The sequence below is a fragment of the Triturus cristatus genome, chromosome 11 (genome assembly GCF_964204655.1).
Source record: "Triturus cristatus chromosome 11, aTriCri1.1, whole genome shotgun sequence".
NCBI lineage: Eukaryota > Metazoa > Chordata > Amphibia > Caudata > Salamandridae > Triturus > Triturus cristatus.
The window spans coordinates 362,139,702-362,161,025 of NC_140594.1; the positions used below are offsets into that span (position 1 = coordinate 362,139,702).

General features: G+C 44.6%; 1 protein-coding gene across 2 annotated transcripts in view; it reads left to right on the forward strand.

Moving 5' to 3' along the window:
• OSBP2 (oxysterol binding protein 2) overlaps nt 1-21,324 on the forward strand; it is a 1,376,304-nt gene that overhangs the window by 341,177 nt on the left and 1,013,803 nt on the right. The window contains exon 1 of one of the 2 annotated variants that reach the window (XM_085633693.1): nt 9,058-9,144. The exons of the other annotated variant lie outside the window; for it this stretch is intronic. Coding sequence (XP_085489819.1) covers nt 9,135-9,144 — 10 coding nt within the window. The 5' untranslated portion in view covers nt 9,058-9,134. Of the gene's footprint in view, nt 1-9,057; nt 9,145-21,324 lie in introns of those variants that run through there. 2 annotated transcript variants of the gene reach the window in all.

Genomic DNA, 21,324 nt, shown 5'->3' on the forward strand with positions numbered 1-21,324 from the left:
GTGCCATGGCCGAGACTCAAACCCAGTTCCCCAGATTCGAGGTCGACCGCCCTAGCCATTAGGCCAACTCCGCTCCCCATTTAAATACTAGCAACTTGTCCACTAGGTTGTCTTTAAGCTGAACCACATGTGACTGTCTTTTTAAATTCTGTTCGTGTTTCTGTGTGAAAATATAAAAGTAAATCATGCCGTTTGTGATGACTGAAAATACTGAAATCCGTGTTCAGTTTCGAGATACCTTAAAATATGTGTTTGTCTTCTCTCCAGTGTTCTAAAATGTTTTTTCTCTTACTTTTTTCTAACAATGCTTTACAAACCGGCATTGGCAAAGCCAGTACTTTAGCTCTCTTATTATAATGGTGAAACGTATTAGCGTTGCCTGGGCTTGTTTTATTGTTTGTCATCCTTGAGTGTTTATGCTATGTAAAGCCCATAGTAATTTTTATTTGCACCAATAAGTGTCATATTTTCCTGTGATGTGCGTCAAAGTTAAAAAGGGTTTATCTATCTGTAAGAAGTACACTGCCCGCTGAGAAGCACCCACGTAGTTCCATTAAATCATATCCAACTGTTAATTTCTGGGAAAGAAAGATATAGCCCCAGGATATTTATACTTTCATGGCCTTTGTGACATACCCACACAGGTGAGCCATTGTGTGTGTGTGTGTATATGCTATTTCTGTAGCTCGAAACATCCAATAATGCAGCAGAGCGATGTCCAGAGTAAAAGAAAAGCTTAAAGTAAATGAGTGAAAGGCGAAGTAGCTGGCTTGTAGACAGTAATGCATTATGTTGTAGTGTTCTTTAAAGAAATGCGTCTTCAACTCTTTCCTAAATTGGAGCGGCATTTGGGCTGTCCTGATGGACACAGTGAAATTGTTCTAGATCCTGGTTGTGTAGATGGAAAAGGCCTGAAGTGTTGATTTTTCTTTTTTAAATTTCTAAGTCCGCAGTCTGGTTGCGTCCTAACTGCAGGTGCAGAGAGACACTGGAGGACTTGTCAGTAAGGTAAGCAGGGTGCAGGGTGTGATGGCTTGGCAAATGTTGCTGCTGGTTTTGAAGATGGTGCGGGCTGGCAAGGGGATCCAATGGAGTGCCATCAGCACGGTGGCAATGTGATCATATTTCTCTAGGCCCTGGATAAGACCTGTTGTGGAGTGTAGGATGGCTTGAAGGGGTGCAAGTGTGGCATCTGGAAGACCATGCCACTACCACCATCCAGATGCAAGAGTCTGAGGCCTTCAAAAGCAGTTCTTAAGTTGCTTCCAGGAAGAGATTGTTTCACTTACTGTAGAAGAGAGAACTGGTACCAGACCGTCTTTTGTTTTTTTGTTTTGCAATGTTTTCCTTGAGGGTGAGGTTGATGCCCAGGGTGAAACCAAGGGACATCGCATTTGGTGAAAATTGTGGTCAAAGCCATCAAGGCTCTTGTAACTGAGGTTTCTGCCATGTCATATTTGCTGTTGTTGGCAAATAACAGGAGTTCTTCCTTGGTTGATTTGAGCTTCAGGTAGGTGCTGGACATCAAGGTCTGAATGATGTACAGGCAGTGTATGAGGTGTTGGATATCAGGAGCAGAGAAAACATTAAAGTAGAGATATGTATCTGACATATCGGTGAATCTTAATGTTGTTATGCATGAGCAGAGAATCAAGCACCTCCGTGCAGCGGTTGAAGGTGACAGGAGACAGCATGGAACCCTGTGGGACTCTACAGTTGATGGGGACCCTTCAGGTCATCAAAGTCTAATGTATGTTTCTTTAGGAGTGGGAGAATCTGGACTATCTTGAGAGCTTTTGGGAAGATGGCTTGAGTGAGGGAATGATTGTAATGGTGATCAGGGGTGAGAGAGTCCTCAGAGAGGGCTTTGATTAAGGATAAGAGTAAGACATCTTCATAAGAAGCGACTTTGAGGGAGATGAATATGTCAATGAGATCTGTAAGGGATTGAGTTTTGAGGGCTGATAATTGCAGGATTCTACACAAACGGGTAGGCATAAGAGATAAAGCAGTGTTGGTGGTGTCTATGTGCTGTTAGATTTTTTTCTGTTTTTCATTGAAGAAGAGGTTTATGGCATTGCACTTTTCTGTGGAGTGAGGAATTTGTGGGTCAAGCAATGGATTGGTGCAGTGCTTGATTGCTTTCAAGTGTTATCTTTCTGCTGGTGGCTTTACTGAAGGTGTTGGTATAGTTCTTTGCTTTGGCTCATGCGATGAACTGTCTGCATGTTTTACAGATGGAATTCAGTATCATGAAGTGATATGGAATTCTGTTTTTCTTCCATTTTCTTTCCTGTCTGCTTATTGATCACTTATTGTCAGCAAGATCCGAAGAGCACCACGGTCCTGAAGGCTTAGACTTGCACTTACAGTTTAATTGGGGTGTGAATGTCCACATAGATTTCCAAAAAGATGTTGGAAAGTGGTGAAGGGTGTTGCTGTTGTACAGGGAGCTGATAGGGTGAGAGATGAGCTCAAGCATTAGTTTACAACTTCAGTAACGCCTTTCCCCCACCAATGGCATTGCGATTCTGCTGACAGCCACTCTGCCATCTTGGGGCTTTAAGCCTTTCTGGAGCTCTTACTATGAAAGGGGTGACCACACCACCACATGATCTTACTGAAACCTGTGAAAATAAATTGTTTGACAGACATAAAGAACAGGTTTGGCACAGTCCATCCTCTCCATTAAATGAGGGTGTGCACAGCCATATGCAACAAGAATAGTGTGGTGATCAGTGTCCCCTGGCCTTAAATTACTTGTTTTAGAAATTATTCTCATTCACGACTGGGATTGACCCGGCTGTCTTGAAAGAATGAGGTGAGAACAATGTAGTACCATTACTGATCATCAGTCACGGACCACACGTGTTTTGGCCACTTGGACCATGAGATCGCCAGGGTGCCTTCCATCAGGCGATAGGGCAATAGGGATTTCCAACATTTTAGACAGGTTCGCAATAGCGTTTCTCAAGAGAGGCTTGAGCTGCCGCACCTTCTCCTAAGGGGGGCTGCTTGTGCCTTCAGTGAATCCATCTCGGTGCCTAATTGACAGCATTTTGCTGAAGACCCGCAGTTGCTTAGCCTGACGTAAACTCTGGGCCTGCCACAGGACTACTGAAATGAATGACTGACTCAGTTTTTACATGTACATTTTCTTTGGGGGAATGGATGCGTGGCAGCCCACTAGTGGAACATGGATAGGATATTTCCCCCTTGTAACTACCCAAAAGAACAGAAGCTTCCCACCGAAACCTTATCTGCAGGCCATTACTGTAATTATGGCCCAGGGTCAGGAACGAAACCAGCAAGGAAATAGATGTACACCATACTCTTTTATCGGCTTTCTATTTGTCCTTTGGTTAACTACCAGTTCACCCCCCACAGTATTTTGAAACAGTCTCAAAGTGAGCACAAGAGAGTGATTCCACCTAAAAGGAACATCTTGTAGTTTTCTGAGCAGCAGTGTTTTTTGAACGAGTGTACTTGATTCAGCGCAAAACTGCTTAGAGGTGGGCATCCATTTTAGACCTCAGCTCCATCTTGCCAGAAGAACACACCAACACATGGTGTTTACATGCACAGACATGCTCAGAAAAGGCAATTTGCAGTCTGACTTGCATATCTGCTTGTGTCATCCACTTAAACTCTGCCTGCGTTTTCTGTCTGGGAGAAGGTCACATCCACTCCTGCGCTTCATGACACTGAAAGGGGGAGTGCTGGCATAAGGAAGAGGGGGGGTTTCAGGCAACTGACTTGGGCCCTCCCTGTCTGTTAATGATTCGCTAGAATGTTTGACTATTCTGGACTGTTTGGAAAAATCAGAATAAAAGAAAAATAATTTAGGCAATCGATTAGACGATGAAGTTACAGAAAACTGGACAACATAAAACACAGAGCAGTCGCTGCACATGAACAACAAACTGCTTGGTTATCCGTTTTGGACTTCTGATTTCCAACACAATCTTCAAACAATAGAATTACACAAGCACACGGTTCAGTGGGTCCCCCATAAAAAAAATAGCATCTCATTTAATAGTTGCACGTATCCCTGTCAACTACAACGATATAGACCTGCAGCAATATGGAGTTCACAATATCAACTACCAATGTATCGTCAAGGCAAGGATATAAAGGTGTATATATTTACTATTATTACTACTATTATCATTACTCTACATCAGTGGTCTTCAAACTGGGGAGCGTGTCTCCCTAAGGGCGCGTGGAGTCTCCTGAAAGGGGGGGGGGGGGGGGGGCGCTAGATCCACACACCACTAGTGCTGCACGAGTCCCATTGAGACATGCTTGCAGTTTTCTGTAATATAACCTATAGCCGGTTGTTATGTATTTTGTAGCCTCATTTTTAAAGGCAGTTGGGCTTGTACAGCAATCCCTTTTCTCGACATAAAGCCCATTGCAGGAGCACTGGCAGCTGGATAAAGAAGCGAGAGTGAGCAGGGATGCAAAGTAGTGCTCAGAAAATAACTCTGCAATTCTGTTTTTTAAGCGGTCTGCAGGCATTTTAGTCTGACTGGCAGTAAAAAACAGTGCAATTTTTTTACATGGCATTTTATACCAACATCTGTTTGTGTGCAACCTTGAATATTTGTTATTTTTATCTGTGGTTTCTGGATAGTGCCGCAGCGGCCTCTGTGCTGCTTCAGAGCACCGCTAGGGTACTGATAGTAGGGTTAAGGCAAGTACAACAGATAGAGAGAAGGTGACAATCAAGTATGGGTTAGTCTGTAGAATGTGTGTTTTTTAAGACATTCTGGGTAGTTTCCAAAGCCCATCTTGTGGTGGTAGTTTTTTCGGAGTGAGACTACCACAGGGGTAAACCTTGTGAGTGGAATGACCTCTTACCGAAACATATCTATCATCAATGCATAGTGAACACCTGTCCTGGGAGTGGACCACGTGTAACCTTTGTATAGGCCTATCGGTATCTGCTCTGAGGCGGTGCACCCAGAATGCCGAAGCCCAGTGTGCACAGACACTTAGATCCCTTCTTTCGCTCCTGTGGTCAAGCCTTGCTTATTTGAAAGCGCTATACATTAGGCATTATGCACTAAACCAGTTTTCAGTGTCGACAACCCCGACCCTCGTCTTGATCTGTCAATTCATTCTAGGATAGAGATGGAAACTCCATTGCTCTGACGACTTGTTGCTTTATGTGCCTACGCAAATCAAGAGGGAGGCAAGCCAAAGCCCTTATGTATATAAATCATCATTTTAGATTTAGAAAGACTTTTAAAAAGACTTTCTATTTTAGAGCCGTGCTACTATTTGCAATTACGGCCTCCATTGTTGTTTTCTGATGGACTTCAATGCCAAGATGCTACCCTCACAGCATACATGCACTTTCTAAGGTTTCTAACAAAAGAAAACCACCACACCAATAGCACCCAGTTTGCCGCCCAACTACCAGTATATGCATAGGCAAGCGTCTAAACAATCATGGATGCTTTTTAACGGTGTTTGAAAAGTTATCACCACAAATCCACCATTGTTTAGTACCCTTCTTACCGTTTTCTCGATCTATGCCTTCAAAAGTTATAAGGGGGCCCGAGCTCCAAAACCTTTTGCACAGATGGAGGCCAGTCTTACAAAGTTTGAACAACCACTGCTCTGCATCCAGTTACCATAATGATATAGTGATAGTCAATATTGTCAGCTCAATATTGTTGCAAGTCGATATTTCAACACCAATATTGTGATCCTCCGCCCATTTAATCTACCACAGATAGCGTGTTTAAAAAATGTTGCAGGAAATTTAATTAAAGAAAAAGAGGCCCCATTCTTACCGAGACATAAACACATAAGACAGTAATATCTAAATGGTCTTCTATGGCACTGTGGCCAAGCTAGCTAAAGGATTAATGATTTATATTTAAAGACAGCAAATATGTATCTTAATTTCTTCAGAACAGCATGCCACTGTGATATAAGGTTAAGATTGGGCGGGGTAGCCTTTTAGGAAACACATACTGTCAGCAATATTGGATTTTTGACTGCAACCTTGGGAGGCAGATTGGAAGTGGCTGGAAGTGAAGCATACACTACTCGGAAGAAAATTCAAGTCTTTGAGAAGTTTGCAGAAAGCCAAGGCAGCGTGTTCAGAGCGTGGTTGACTGTGGTTGAGAGCAGGCCCAGCAACCCATTAGGTATTTTTTATTTAATCAAGGAATAGTCAAGAGAGCAGAGTTGGATGAGTGCATCTGGGAAAGTAGCCCTGGATCTTGTAAATGAGGAACTGAGAGAAAGTCCAAAAGGCACACGGTGGACTATGTACAATTTTTAAATACGAATCTGGTGATGATGGGAAGCCAGTGCAGTGTGCACGGGTGAGAGGTAGGACCAGAGCATCCAGTGCCAAGGGCAACAGATACCACTGCATGCTGGACCCACTGGAGCCTGCATAGGAGCTACTTTGGGAGACCCAGACACATTGCACTGCAGCAATCCAGCCTGGATCCTATGAGTGCACTACAGCTCAAACTATTCTTGCAGGTGTCGGCCTAGCTTGAAAAAGCAGTCTGACACTACCCATATCTGTGGCAGTTGAACAGGTCAGAATTTGCATCGAATCCCAAATTCCTCAACTTCCTCGAAAGAAGCTCCTAAGTCCAGCGACTAGAAGCCTATCCCCAAACCTTCACACAAACAGCTATTGTGATCTCAGCATTTTTCCTGTGTAATTTGACCCAGCTGACGCCCGTTCAGTCCAGTGCCAGTGCCATAAGATGAGGTTTCACCCAGAAGTCCAGCCAGAGAAGAACCTCAGTGTCATTCGCATGCAAGCAAAATTGAAATCTTTGAGATTGGATTAGATGAGTAGGTGGCTAAACCTAAATATTGAACAGCCTAGATCACCACGAAGAACCCCGGAGAACACCACATACCAGTTTCCTGAGTCTGAGGTGGGAGATGGAAGGTGGAACTGAAATATTTTGGAAGTGATCTGTTGGGATGGATTTGAACCTTTTACCAACTGGGCTCCAAAGGTGGCTTCTGTATTAGTCCTCTCCGTTTTGTAGAGCCCATGATCACTAAGCAAATCTCAACTATGCCTCAGAGGGATACATCTGTTTATTTTGAGTGCTAGCATTTAAAAGAGGTTGTATGAGGATACAATGCATGCATTTACCACGCAAATGACTTTACCACACAGATACCTGTACCACACTTCTTCTGCTCTTTGTTTTGGAAGTCTAAAACCTTGTTATTGAGGCCCTTGATGTGAGGTTTTAATTGCTTTTACCAAGGATTTGGAGGTTAATCAATCAAACCATCAGTTACAGCATACAGATCTCTAATTATCCCATTGCTAATGTATGGGCTTCCCTTATGTGGACTCCAGAAGGAGAATCTGCTGGATCTAGTGGAAGGATCTTTAATTGGAGAAGGATTATGCTAGTTGATTCCCATTGACTGCCTAAGGCTTCATCTGAGATTGCGCTCGGCTTGTGTGTGCTAACGCTCCTGTTGCTCTAGTTAAGGTGCTTTGCCTTTTACTCAATCCCTTTTACATGGCACACAGTACCTAACCGTGCTCACATTTCTTGATTGTGCAGTAGTAACATTCAGCCTTTTTCCTTGTGTTTTTCTTGGGTGTGAAAGATTGAAACCTCTATGGAAACTACATATGAATCACATGATTGACACGGTTTGAGACTGGGATACTTTTAAGGGAAGAAAAAATGTATTTCAGCATCTTATTTTGTGGTTAGGTGGCACATGCTCTTTAAAACTTTGACCATGCCATGTGATTTTTTGTTCTCGTTGAACTCATTGGGTGTTCACTACAATTTTTATATATTTTTTGCTAAGAACTATAAAAGCCTAAATAAAAATGAATTGATTGGGGACCACATTTTGAGCACGTCAAAAATGTTTCTAGGTGAGGTTAAGAAACCAGTCCTCACCATCAAGGCTGAGAATTGAGAGGTTGCCCTTACCACTGGATAACGACCCACTTTTTAGGTCTGGCCTAGAGACATTTCAGTTTTGTCACCAGCTTGGTGTTTAAAAAAAAAAAATTATATACATGTGTATATACACATACAGGCGCTTTCAGTAAACCCTCTTTATCTATTTGTCGGTTCAGAGCATGGGGCATTGGTTCAGCCCACTTCAGCCACCGGCTTTTCTCAGTGTGAGCAATGGCATTTTACATGTACACATCCACCTAAAAAAGATCCCCCCCTCAGTGCCACAGCTGGTAAGCCATTTTCTCCGTTCAGTTCTGGTTTGATTTCATTTTAGGTCCGTCGTGGATCATTTCCTACTTTTTTGTGTGTGTTTTTGGGCAAACATAGGCAAGTCTATTTTTGATTGCAGTATTTTTTCTTTTCATTACTTTTAACTGCTAATGGCTATTGCATATACTTGCAAAAATATAGACTAGAAAAGCATACCAGACCTTCCAAGGTCAGACCTATTGACTTTGCCAATACTCGTTGGCAGTTGGAGGAAAAGTGAAGTAGTAGCTGTAGTAGCCACAAAAGCAAGTAAAAAAATATAGTGTTGGTCCTCTATTAATTGCTTAATTTCGTGATTCGTTCGTGTGCTTCCATTACTCTTTTCATGTGAGTTCTCTCTGCGTCGCTCTGTTTCTTTTTCATTTAAATTTTCCTTGTTCTCTCCCTCTTTTACTTTCTCGTCCTCCATTCCCCTTTCTCTCCCCTCCTTTCATCGTGGTGATATCCCCTTCAGTGCATTTTATGGTGCACGCACGCACGGTTCACTAACGCATGGTTCCATTCTCCATCTGCATCTCGGCGTGTCATGAGACGGCGCGCGCCCTTGCACACGCGCTCACCTCACATTTCATTCACTCCACAGCTGCATCCTGGACGAATGTTGTGACAAAGGTGGCGGCCGCGCGCCCGCACACCCTGGATTGTCTCCAATGCATTCCTCGGGTGGCGCGTGCCCCCACATACTGCTCCGCTCACACGAACACTTCCTCAGTGAGATGAGATAATGCACTTGCCTGCAGCACGCAGGGAGTTAAGTATTGACTTGCCGGCTGGAGCATGCAGCGGTGCATGCTGGTAGCAGGGCTTGCCGGTGCCTCCGAGGTGCATGGTACTGCATTGAGAACGGCAGGTGGCCAGGATTGGTAGTGGGGAATGAGGAACTGTAAGTGCAGCGATGCAGCTTCCCAGCCGAGTGCTGAATAAGGACCTTTTCTCTTCCCCCAGTGCTGCAGGCTGAGAGTAGTGTAGAGGCCGTGATTCCGGCGGGCGGCCCAGCTGTGGGGATGAAGGGTAGGGGCTGCTGGGACGCGGGATCCGTGCGCTCCTTCTGCAACACCGGCTGTCTGAATAAATTTAAGAAGGGTTAGTGGCCTGGCCGGCTCCCTCGTGTGGGGAGGCCTGCGATCATCTCATTGCGTGCTTGCCGCCGCCGCCGCGCTGCGCTGCATGCCGGAACGGTAGGGGCCAGGCTGCAGGCAGGAGGGGTTGTTGTCATTGCGGTGCATGTGTTTTCTGGGACACACTGGCTGTGGGTGGCGTCTGCTGACATATCTCGTGTGTACAAGGCTGATGTTTCAGACATGGTTTACCCGGAGCTTTCTTTTCTCAATTTATGGCTGCTGCTGCCTAGCACTGAGCCATCTGAGCTCAGTAAATTAAGTGGGATTATGGGAAGAAAGTGTAACTTGTCTTTGTGTCTTCAAGCCAAGGGCGGGAGAAAGAGAAAGCATGCCTGGTACCGCAGTGCATGCACCAGGAATGGCTTCAGGAGGCATAGCTCTTCTGTCTAAAGTTTAATCTAGAGGAGCACGTGACGCAAAACTCACCTCTACCCAAGCAAACTTTTTTTTTAGAGACCCACAGAATTTCACTTATACGATACCTGCCACCATGCAGTCTCCAGGCGGCCACTTCAGCTGGAGTTTCTTAAGGCGGGGGGGGGGGGGGGCTCCCTCCTGCTCTGGAGCGAATGCACCCTCCAATGAATGCACCTGGTGTAATCATGTTTGCGGTCTAACATACCTCAGCACACCCCTACCCCTACCTCATGCGATGATGATGAGATGGGGATTACGTCACATATGAGTAGTGTCCAAATGTAAGGTCAAAGCAAGCAGTGATCACATAGGTGTCATCGCATTGCTGGTCTGCTGCCATAAGCTGCGTGTTCAGTAGACCATGTGCAGTTGCTGTAATGTTGGAGGTGTGTGCTCTTGGGGCCTCAGAGAATGCGTATTTACAAAAAGTTTCAGTCTGTTCCTAAGGCTAGTAATGCAAGGGTTGGAGCAGTAATCCGGCTCGCTGGTACATGAGCATGTCATTTGCCCTGATTCTTCTGGGATTTATGGATTTTTAATATTTGGGCCCTCATAGTACCTACTACCCAAAGTGTGTGTCTGTTAGTCCATGTTGGAGATGTCCATCTGCTGTTTTAGATATTAAGCCGTAAATATATTGGACTGTTCTTTCAAAGTCTGAAACTGTACATTTGTGTAAGTGTGGTAAAGCGGTTGCCTATGCTCCAATTGCTTTTGTGATATTTCTGGTGTCTTGCACATGAGTCTGGAAAGCTGTACTTGACTCATTGCTCTGCCCTCTACTGCGTAGCACTGTAAATGTCTGTGGATAGAAGTTTTTTTCTGCACCTCGAAATTTACTCTCGAAACTTTAATCTTCTTCTGTGGGTTATGAATCTGATCATCTATGCTATTATTGGGTCTAAACTATTCATCTCTACAAGTTTCTGCTGGATCTCTGTAAATGTGACATGTAAATCTGCTCTGGAAACACATCTCTTATGGTTAAAGTACCTGAGTATTTTCATGTTCTGCTTCCTTGTCTACACTATATGCTAACTTTGTCATTTTCTGGCTGGAGCACATCTGCTAATAGCTAATGGTGCAAAAGTTACCTGGAAGATAGATCTGCTGTCTTAAGTTGTGAGCACATAAGATATGTGACGTAAGTTATCTTTGATGTCTAAAATGTGACCCTTAAATATAGGTGCTTTAGTAAAACTGCTGCGTCTGTTACCGAGGCTCGTATCGTCACTATGCTGAGTTTAGGCATGGTGATGTCAAATCTGTACAGGAGGGACTCCTCTGCTGTCTGGAAACTGCGGGCGTCTATCATTGGACAGTTTGAGGCTTGATAGCTCCATGCGGTTGTATGGCAAAACACCAAGGTCAACAATATCCGGTCGCGCTCTTAACAACTGAATAACGTGGACTGCGAACATAAGCATACGTTGGGGGGGGGGGGTGTAGTTTTACTATTTTAATTCCACATCCATCTACATTGAGGATATTAGGAAGTGTGTATTGTGCGATCAGTGTAATTGCAGGTAGATCTAAAAAACCAAATGTTTTGGTAGAACACCGTTCCCACCCAGCCCGTCACCGGGCCAGGTCTTTGATCAGAGTGATGGACGCTGGCCGGTTGTGCAGAGAAAACTGACGTTGTTACGGTTTCTGCGTGTGTACTGTGTTAATGCCTAGTAAGCGGCCGGTACTTACCTCCCTGCACAAGGCAATGTTGTAGTGTCTGTATCACTCTCGGATTTCACTTTGTACAAAGTGCCAGCCTGTTCGACAGGAGCCATCGGTGTCAGGTGGCGACAACACGTGAAATCATGTTCTGCTTGCATGTGTTCTTGTGGACTCGGAGGTCATACACAGCAGCTGCAATGCAACAAGGACGTCAAACCGTGCGCACTGAGCGCGAGGCGCACAGGCGCGTGGCTCCAAGGTCAGTGAACAGTGTGGGAGCGCGAGGCGCACAGGCGCGTGGCTCCAAGGTCAGCAGCAACGTGAGAGCGTGAGGCGTACTGGAGCGTGGCTCCAAGGTCAGTGAGCAGCGTGGCTCAAGAAGGCAGGAAGGGAGCAGTGCTAAACTTAAGCCCTCATTTCAACACTGCCGCAAAACCCATGTTAAATAACACCCAGCCAGACATTTTTCAAGTGCACCTTGTTCCTGTCAGGTTTTTGCGACTGATTAACTCCTCTTCAGCCGTTGGCCTATTCGAGTGTAATTCACATTTGGCTTCTGCCCACAGCTACACACAGCATGAGGCACTTATTCAGCCTGCTTCCGTCAATGGGTTTGCTGTTTGTGAGCGATAGCACTTTGTCTGATCACATGTGTACATCTGCCGAAAATGAATGAGTTTAATTTCCATGTTAATGGACACTCCTTTAGTTTTCTCTTTTCTCAATATCCCTTTTATAATGCTCTTTTTGCTACATCTTTTCTTTTATTTTTGTAAGCAGTCTTGCATTTTCTTACAAAAATAAACATAAATTAAAAAACAGTTGTGAAACAAAAATTGCATGACAAGGCAAGTCCGTTTGGTTTTGCCAGTGCTTGTTTTTTTGGTACCAATCACTCGTAAGACTAGCCCCTGACACAGTGATGTCAATACCTGCAAAACTCAAGCAAATTCCATTTACACAGAGTTCTAAACCGGAGCAATGCAAAAAATATGTTTGAGGCGTGTTTAGCAAGAGCACCCGAATCTAAACAACGCCCTTAGTCTGTATCTTTACCAAATAGATATTCAGCATATGGGCCCTGCTCCAACTGGTTGAGCGATGACGCAGGTCCTCCTTCAAACTTGCCACCCGGAAACACCACCAGCTGATCCGCGCCGCCAAGAAAACAGCATTCAAAGACCGGTTGGACAACAACGCACACAACTGCAAGGAACTCTTCAACATCGTGAAAGAGCTTTCCAACCCCAGCGCAGGAAACAACGACATCACCCCATCGCAAGACCTCTGCAACTCCCTCGCTTCATACTTCCACAACAAGATCGCGGACATACATAACAGCTTCAACAACCAACCAACGCACACCATGACCGAACAACCACCCCCCACCACCACCCTCCACGCCTGGACCCCGATCAGCACCGAAGACACCATCCGCACGATGAACTCCATCCACTCCGGATCACCGACCGACCCCTGCCCTCACCACGTCTTCAACAAGGCCGACGCTGTCATCGCACCCCACCTGCGAGACATCATCAACACTTCCTTCGACACCACCATCTTCCCTGAGAGCTGGAAGCACGCCGAACTCAGCGCCCTACTAAAGAAACCTACAGCGGACCCCACCGACCTCAAGAATTACCGCCCCATCTCGCTCCTCCCGTTTCCAGCCAAAGTCATCGAGAAGACCGTCAACAAGCAGATGGCCGCCTTCCTCGAGACAAACGGATCCCTCGACCCCTCACAGTCCGGCTTCCGAGCCAATCACAGCACCGAGACCGCCCTCATCGCCGCCACCGATGACATCCGAGCCCTGATGGACAATGGAGAAACAGCGGCCCTCATCCTCCTAGACCTCTCTGCGGCATTCGACACGGTCTGCCACCGCACCCTAGTACGGCGCCTCAGCAACATCGGAATCCAGGACAAGGCGCTGGACTGGATCATCTCCTTCCTCGACGGAAGAACACAGAGAGTCCGCCTACCACCGTACAAGTCAGAGGCCTCCGAAGTCACCTGCGGCGTCCCTCAAGGATCATCTCTGAGCCCCACCCTCTTCAACGTCTACATGAGCCCCCTCGCGGCCATCGTACGCAAACACAACCTCAGCATAATCTCCTACGCCGACGACACCCAACTGATCCTCTCCCTGACCAACGACCCCGCCGCCGCCAGATCCAACCTGCACGAAGGGATGAAAGAGGTAGCCGAGTGGATGACGACCAGCCGCCTGAAACTGAACTCGGACAAGACGGAGGTCCTCATCCTGGGCTCCTCACCCTCCGCCTGGGACGACTCCTGGTGGCCTCCCGCCCTGGGCACCGCACCCAAACCGACAGACCATGCACGCAACCTGGGCTTCCTCCTGGACTCCTCCCTCTCCATGACCAGGCAAGTCAACAACGTCTCCTCGGCGTGCTTCAACATCCTACGCATGCTACGGAAGATCTTCTGGTGGATCCCCACCGAGACCAGGAAGACCGTCACCCAGGCCCTCGTCACCAGCCGACTGGACTACGGCAACGCCCTCTACGCCGGTACCACCGCCAAGCTCCAGAAGAGACTCCAGCGGATCCAGAACGCCTCAGCCAGACTCATCCTCGACATCCCACGAACCAGCCACATCTCCGGACATCTGAGAGACCTTCACTGGCTCCCCGTCAACAAAAGAATCACCTTCCGCCTCCTCACCCACGCACACAAAGCCCTACACGACCAAGGCCCGAGCTACCTCAACAGCCGAGTCAACTTCCACGCTCCCAAACGCCACCTCCGATCAGCCAACCACGCCCTCGCCGCCGTCCCCCGCATCCGAAGAGCGACTACAGGAGGAAGGTCCTTCTCCTACCTGGCCGCCAAGACCTGGAACTCCCTCCCGACCGACCTGCGCCTGACCCAAGACCACCTCTCCTTCAGGAAAAAGCTGAAGACCTGGCTGTTCGAGCAGTAGCGGCACCCCCCCCCCCTCCCTCCCCCCCCCCAGCGCCTTGAGACCCTACAGGTATGTAGCGCGCTTTACAAGTGTCACTGATTGATTGATTGATTGAAAGCTGATTTTATTGGTTCTTCTGAGGTGAGGGCTGCTACCCTTCACAAGTGCGTTTTTCCCTATCATAGCCTCTATTCCTTTTTGTTTATTACTATTTTTTATAATTTAAAATAGTGACTTCTGCTGAGCCCACACAACCTTTGCCCAACCACCCTCACAAAAGCAGTGGATATATATTTTAAAGCCACCTTTGACCTCCTAGTAGTTTCTTACTGGCATCTTCTTTCTAGTAAATGAAAATAGGCTGGTTATTGTGATAATAAATGCGCTGCTGCACCTCAAAGATCTCACAATATATCTCACTATTTTCTGTCAGGACCCTGGTAGCAACGATAACAATCAAGGTATGAATTGATCTGTGTAGGAAGGCACAGTATGGCCTCAATCAGGACACCAACACAAGATTCCTACCTGTCATGCAGGGTATAAGTTCAGGAGACAACCAAGGGTTGAGGCTAAGAGGAGGAAGTGGCATTAGAGGCTGTGAGGGTTTGATAGCAACAGATGCCAGAGGTCTCTGAAGAGGAGATGAGGTCACAACAGAGTTGCCCACTGAAGGAAAGACCAACTTTAAATGTAGTTGAGCCATTGAAACTCCAGCCGTGGTTGAGAAGAAGGAGTCTGATGAGTAAGTCGTATCATTTATGCAGTGCCTATCACAATCCAAACCTTTTGTGTCCGAGAAGCCTTCTTTGGAAGTAAGGAGAGCAAATGAAAAGAAACGCTGTTATAGAGCTTTGTGATAGTTTCTCGTTTTATCCTGACCAGCAGTGTTTTACCAGATCTGTCAAGAAACCAAAGGTGTTTAATTATCTGAGTCCAATTCTCGTCCACTTAAACAAGGGTAGTAGAAGAAATTTGTTGATGGGGACTGGTGGAATTTAAGTCGAACGTCAGGAACAGAATTTTGGAAGGCCAAAATTTAATAAGTGGAAAATGAGAAACATAAAAATGCAGTTTAATTGCAACGCAGTGTAACTTGAAAGCCAAAGTGCTCATCCCTGTTGTAAAGTACTCTCATCCTAATTCCCTTGCCATAAAACCACCGATTATCCAGTGGAGTAGATCTCCCTGACACACACCCATTAATGCTATTCCGATACCTTACCGTATCAATATCTTTGATCATCTTACCTTTGCGCTCACTCTGTCCCTTACCCTCAACCCTAACTCAATCCCTCGTTTTACGCTTACATGAAAGTTAACCCTTCCCCTTGCCCTTAAACGAACCCTTCCCCTAATTCGAATCCTAATCCTCACTCAAGAACTTGATTGTTCCACAATAAGATTACAAAGACTAAAACCTTCTGATGTATATGTCCTTTAACGTTTTCTAACTTCTTTTTTCAAGCTAATGGTTTTATTACTTGCCTTTTCTAATTTTTGATCTCTCTAAGTATAGGATTCGTCTAACCCTTTTACCTAATACGAGCCTGGTTGATCCTGTTGGGTCGGTAGGGGATTACCAAGAAAGCAGATTTGTAGATGGGATTCCGTGATAGGATGGCCCTGTGTCAAAACCCTGTTTAGTTGGGGCTCAGTAGGGCACGGTTTTCACAATACCCATTTCATATGTGTGCAACTCCTTGAATACTTCCCTAAGAAAAGGAAGGCAAATTAATGTTATTAGAGATTTGTTTATTGAAATCTGAACCAAAGCCACTGTAGCAGGTTACAATGGTTTTGTTGGACGGCACTGAAGTTGCTTCTTGTTCTCAGGGACCCGAATCGACAAGAAAAATGAAGAAAAAACTGTTAATGCACAATATTTACACTTGACCTGGGAGCCGATGATGAACTGGGTGTCAGACTCTCATCTACCACATGGAGACTGTGTCACCACTGGGGCAAACCCTGCTCCGCATGGAGCATGGATGTTATAAGCGGCCATTGCAGTGCAAAACTGGAACAGTTTCTTCTTCTTGGCCTGATGCTGTATGTGGGCAATCTCTTTGGGGCAAGACACAGTTTAGCTGAGGCTGGATGTGAAGCCTGTTTGATGCAGCTCTGCGCTCCCCAGAGAATTAACGCCCTTGTTGGTCTTATAGGTGATGGGAAGAAACTAAGCATTTATTTTATACCTAAATGTGAGGAATACCGGGGCCTTTTTACTGTGAGGACAAAATTAGATGAGTGAGTTAAACTAAACACCATGTGATTTTCCAGCTTTAATTATTATGAGATTTGGTATATAAATAGTGCTGATAATTTTGTAAACTGTCAAGACTTGTTATTCGTTTTTTTAGTCTGTGGTTACTACTTCTGCCAGGTGCATCACATTTATTCAGGCTTACTCAGTTAAGAACGAGGATTTTCTTGTTAAATCCCATATTTCTGAGTAATGTGGTCTTCTATTTCAATCTAAATCACACTGCTTCTGTTCCAGTTTCTTCCTTGGTCCTGACCTCAACTGGGCCACATAAACTGTGTTTAAGAAAGTGATGTCAAGTGATTGTCCGCTGGCTGTGGTTTTGATGTGGTTTGTAGGCTGTCAGGAATACTTTTAATTAAGCATTTTTCGCTCGCATCTGTGGGCAGTAATGGTTGGTAATTACTTGCCCTCAAAATTTGAAGTCGCACGCAATGACCTATAATGGAGGAGCGGGCTGATTAACAGCTGTTATTGCCTGCAGCTAAAGACAACGTGGCTATTAGCATCCCTGGAACAGGAGCCCATAGCCACCAAGGGTGAATCCAGCACACCATGGCTGTCTGTCAACAATTACTTCTCAGGACCACTGCTGTAGTTGTCTGTCCGTTTCTGCTCTCCCTTCATAGCCACAGTGATGGGGTTACACCCTCCATTTATTAGGGGGAAACAAACCTTACTTCCGCATGGCAATTGAAAAAGTTAAGCTGAATAGTTTTTTTTTCTTCTACATTTCCATGGATGCTTGGGCTCACGTGTGTGTTCTGACGATGTTGGGCACATTCATCATAAACATATCAATCCTGTTTTGTTTGGCTCAAAGAAAGGAAGGGACACACATTTCTACTCCTATAAAATGGGATGGAGAATTCTTTAATTTGTAGTCACCCTCACTGCAAGTGATTTACAGTATTGTCTGCTAGTCAGCAATATTTTTCTTCCAAAGACGTCTAGAAATTTATTAAACAAGCATTGATATAGGCAAGAGGACTGGCTTATAACTGAAGCTGCCCTTTAGTCACTGGTGAATTTAGGCACCCAGTAACTCATCATACGTGCACTCTGTCTCTCACCCTTGCCCTCATGCATCCATTCATCCACCAATTAATTTGCACATTCACACACGCACACATCAAGAATAAAATACAAACTTAACAAGCACAATAAATTAAAACATAAAGGTAGTAGAAAAGAAAAAACTAGTGCTTCTTAAACGTTGTGGACATATTCTTGAAATAAAAATAATAAAAATATTAAACATGGGTGCGGACGGCCATCTTTGCATTGGCACAGTAAAAATGATACGCTGTGGACAGTTTTATTGATAGAGGGATTATCTGGTTAGACCCAGTGGCTGTGGACAGTGCAGTGCACTGCAGATAAAATGAACGGTAAGGAAATAGCCTGGTAGCATTGTCTGGAAAATTGCTGGATACTCTAAAAAATAAATAAAAAAAGAAGAGCAAAGAAATGAATGGGAGCTTATTAACGGCGAGAATAGAAAACTAGACAATTGGCCACGAGCTATAGCACTGAATCTCGCTCCTTTTCAGGCGGATGGGCAGAATGCGGACATTCACATGGCAATAGAGCCACTGGCTGGAATGGATGGACCTTTTCACCCGTATTGTTGTGGGTGGAAGCAGAAACTGGAACACAGTCCAATGGCTACGCCGATTTCTCAGTTCTTTCTACTGCATCTTTTCCAGGTTTACTGAGCGCAATTACATTTCTAAACACTTTCTTATGAAGATAATCAACAGAAGACCTCCCTCCAGCTCATTGCTTGATCTTGGACCACCACTTTGGCTGCGCGACTTCAATTTAATATTATCTGATAAATTACCTACTCTGTTTATTATGTTGTTTTTACAGTAGTTCTTCCAAATAATCGGAAAATAATAAAACCATTAAAAAAAAACAATTTTCAATCTTTTCGTTTGAGCAACTTTAGATCCATGTCGCTTCTCCCTTATTAGGTTTTTTCTACAGATTCGATATTTGTTGAGACTAATCGCTTTTAGGACTTATTTCAGGTCAGATTCAGAGCAGGCAGAGGCACAGAGTTGTTTGCATTGTTTGTTGTTGATGATCAGCGCAGACAAGTAAACAATGGGGATTCTTCTATATGGGTCTTGTTGGATCTCTCTGCCACCGTCGATACTAATAACCAAACCATTCTGATCTCTAGGCTGAGTGCTGGTGGAATCTCTGGTACAGTTTTTAGTCGCCTCGGTACTTAACAAAATGGTCTCCCTCCCACCATTTGAGTAAAAGCCAAAAGCTCTCAATTGTAGTCTTCCTCACAGCTCAGTTTTATCTCCTCTTCTGTTTAACATCTACAGGAACCCAATTGATCTTTGAGCTTGCACGTGATCTTTGCATATCTTCACCACTTGTCCACAGTCGACACCTGGTCTGATGGTGAACTTCTTGAAACATAACCCTTCCAAGACCAAATTGTTGAAAGTGTATGTTAGCGCTGTTTTCTCTGCCTCACTGTCCTGGCCTGTTATTATTGACCCCCTTCCCATCGCCCTCTACAATCGTTCATAAATGATATGCCCCTAATTTTGACCTTCTACAAGAAGTTCTTAAGAAAGGCATCTAACTTGACACCAATATTACCTCTGGTCCCATGCAACAAAATCTCAAGTATATGATTCTTTCAGCTTAAAACTTCAATTTTTGTAGAGCATTCACCACATTCTGGTTATAAACGCCCCCTTATCCAATCTCGTATTTATTATGGGAATGCCATTTTATTATTAGTTCCTCAAAACACCCTGGAACAACTACAGTTGATGAAAAATGTGACTGTCCCCCGGGTCATCAGAGAGATTAGCAAACACACATCCAAAGCCCCTCTCTTTATAGAGCTTCTTAAAGCCATTTTTCTGTAAATTTCACAAGGTCTGGCGACAGCTGTGGAGTCCTGCTACTTTTCGAAAAGCAGCAAAAGACAATGTCTTCTTTGCTATGTTCAAAGCAATTAAGCAGGAAATACAACAGAGAGCACAACCAACATGTTTTAATGCAGACAGAAGATATAGCGGAAGTATTATGTAGGTTGTGCTTATTTACACACCAAGGAACCGGTTGGAGGCCTTCCGACCGACATCCCTGCTTTGACTTATGACCGCCTAATTACAATGTACCACAAAGCCATAATGGGTATGGTTCTAATCGGTAAGGCTGAGCCCCTTAGCAGAACAAAACAACAACAAATGCCAATACGGATAGTCAACTCCTACAAGGTTTTAAACACGGCGCAAAAGCTGAAAGTCAATATACACCGTCACTATTCAATCGTATTTATTCATAGAACTACTAGTTCATTATTTTCTTTTTTACAATACATGACTTTTTGTACAAAACACCACAAAAGACTGTATGGAGAGAAAGAATTTGGAGAAAAGTTGTGAACCAATCATACTATGACCTGCCACAATTTGGCTTGTTTTACCATTCACATTCATATCTCATCAACCATACAACATTCCCCATTCACCAACAACTTTCACAATCCACACAATCACATTCCACAACCTTGGTAAAGCAGAAGATGGTTTTTCTTCAAATTTATACAACAAGGGTCAGAGACCAAACAAAGCAAAGAAGTTCAAAATCCAACTTAGTTGTGCATACCACAAAATCCAATCTATTTAATCGATTAGACAGTACTTGGAAATGCACAATTCTACTGGCAGCCGGGATTCATGGCGCGCGTTCGAGAGCACGAACACCAGCATTAAGACATCGGAAAATAAATATTTCTCAACACAAGCCGTTATCGATGCCGATCGGGCGTTGTCTAAAATGCGCCATTCGAATGATGTAATCCAAAGTGTTTGGCTTTCTCTGATACACAAGCTCGAAGGATACAAGAAGCTTGATTGTGTATAACACCACGATACTAGAAGATCATATCCAATTCTTCGTTCTATTGAAACTTTGAACGCTATTCAGTGGCCACGTTGTGAATTGTTGCTTTGGTCCTGAAGAGAACCCCAGAGATATGAGGGTTCGAAATGCGTAGACCATCTGTTATTTGCCAAACAATTGTATATATATATATTTTTTTAAAAGTATCAGTAGAATTGTTCATTTCTAAGTACTGTCTAATCGATTAAATAGATTGGATTTTTGTGGTATGCATAAGCATAAGCTTCCATATGGAAATGAGAGAGTGTGACCGCACCATGTGAGGTCGCATTGTAATAATGCGTCCGGGACCGCCGACCCGAGGTTGGTCGGTCCTGATTCCGCGGCGATGTCGGCCGGAGGCAATTCTGACCGACATCGTAATCAGGCCTTTAATGTAACCAATAATAAGTAAAAAGATGGTAGAGAATGACTTTTGAGAACAGGCAAATACCTCCTTCAAATATCAGTGGAAAACAGGAGAATTTATAGCAATTTTTAAACCAGCAACACCAGCCTTTTAAGTGACTCTCCACCAACATCCACAAATCATCTTGTATCCTATTCACTAAGGTTTGTTCATGTGTAGTTGTGACTTACTCTTGGGAATTCAGCCAATAGTCACAACTACTGACAGTAAAAAATCTTTCTGAAACCAGGTCTGTCTCTTCAATAAGTAACTCAAAATTCACCTGTCTTAACATCCTTGAATCAAGTAGTCACATAACG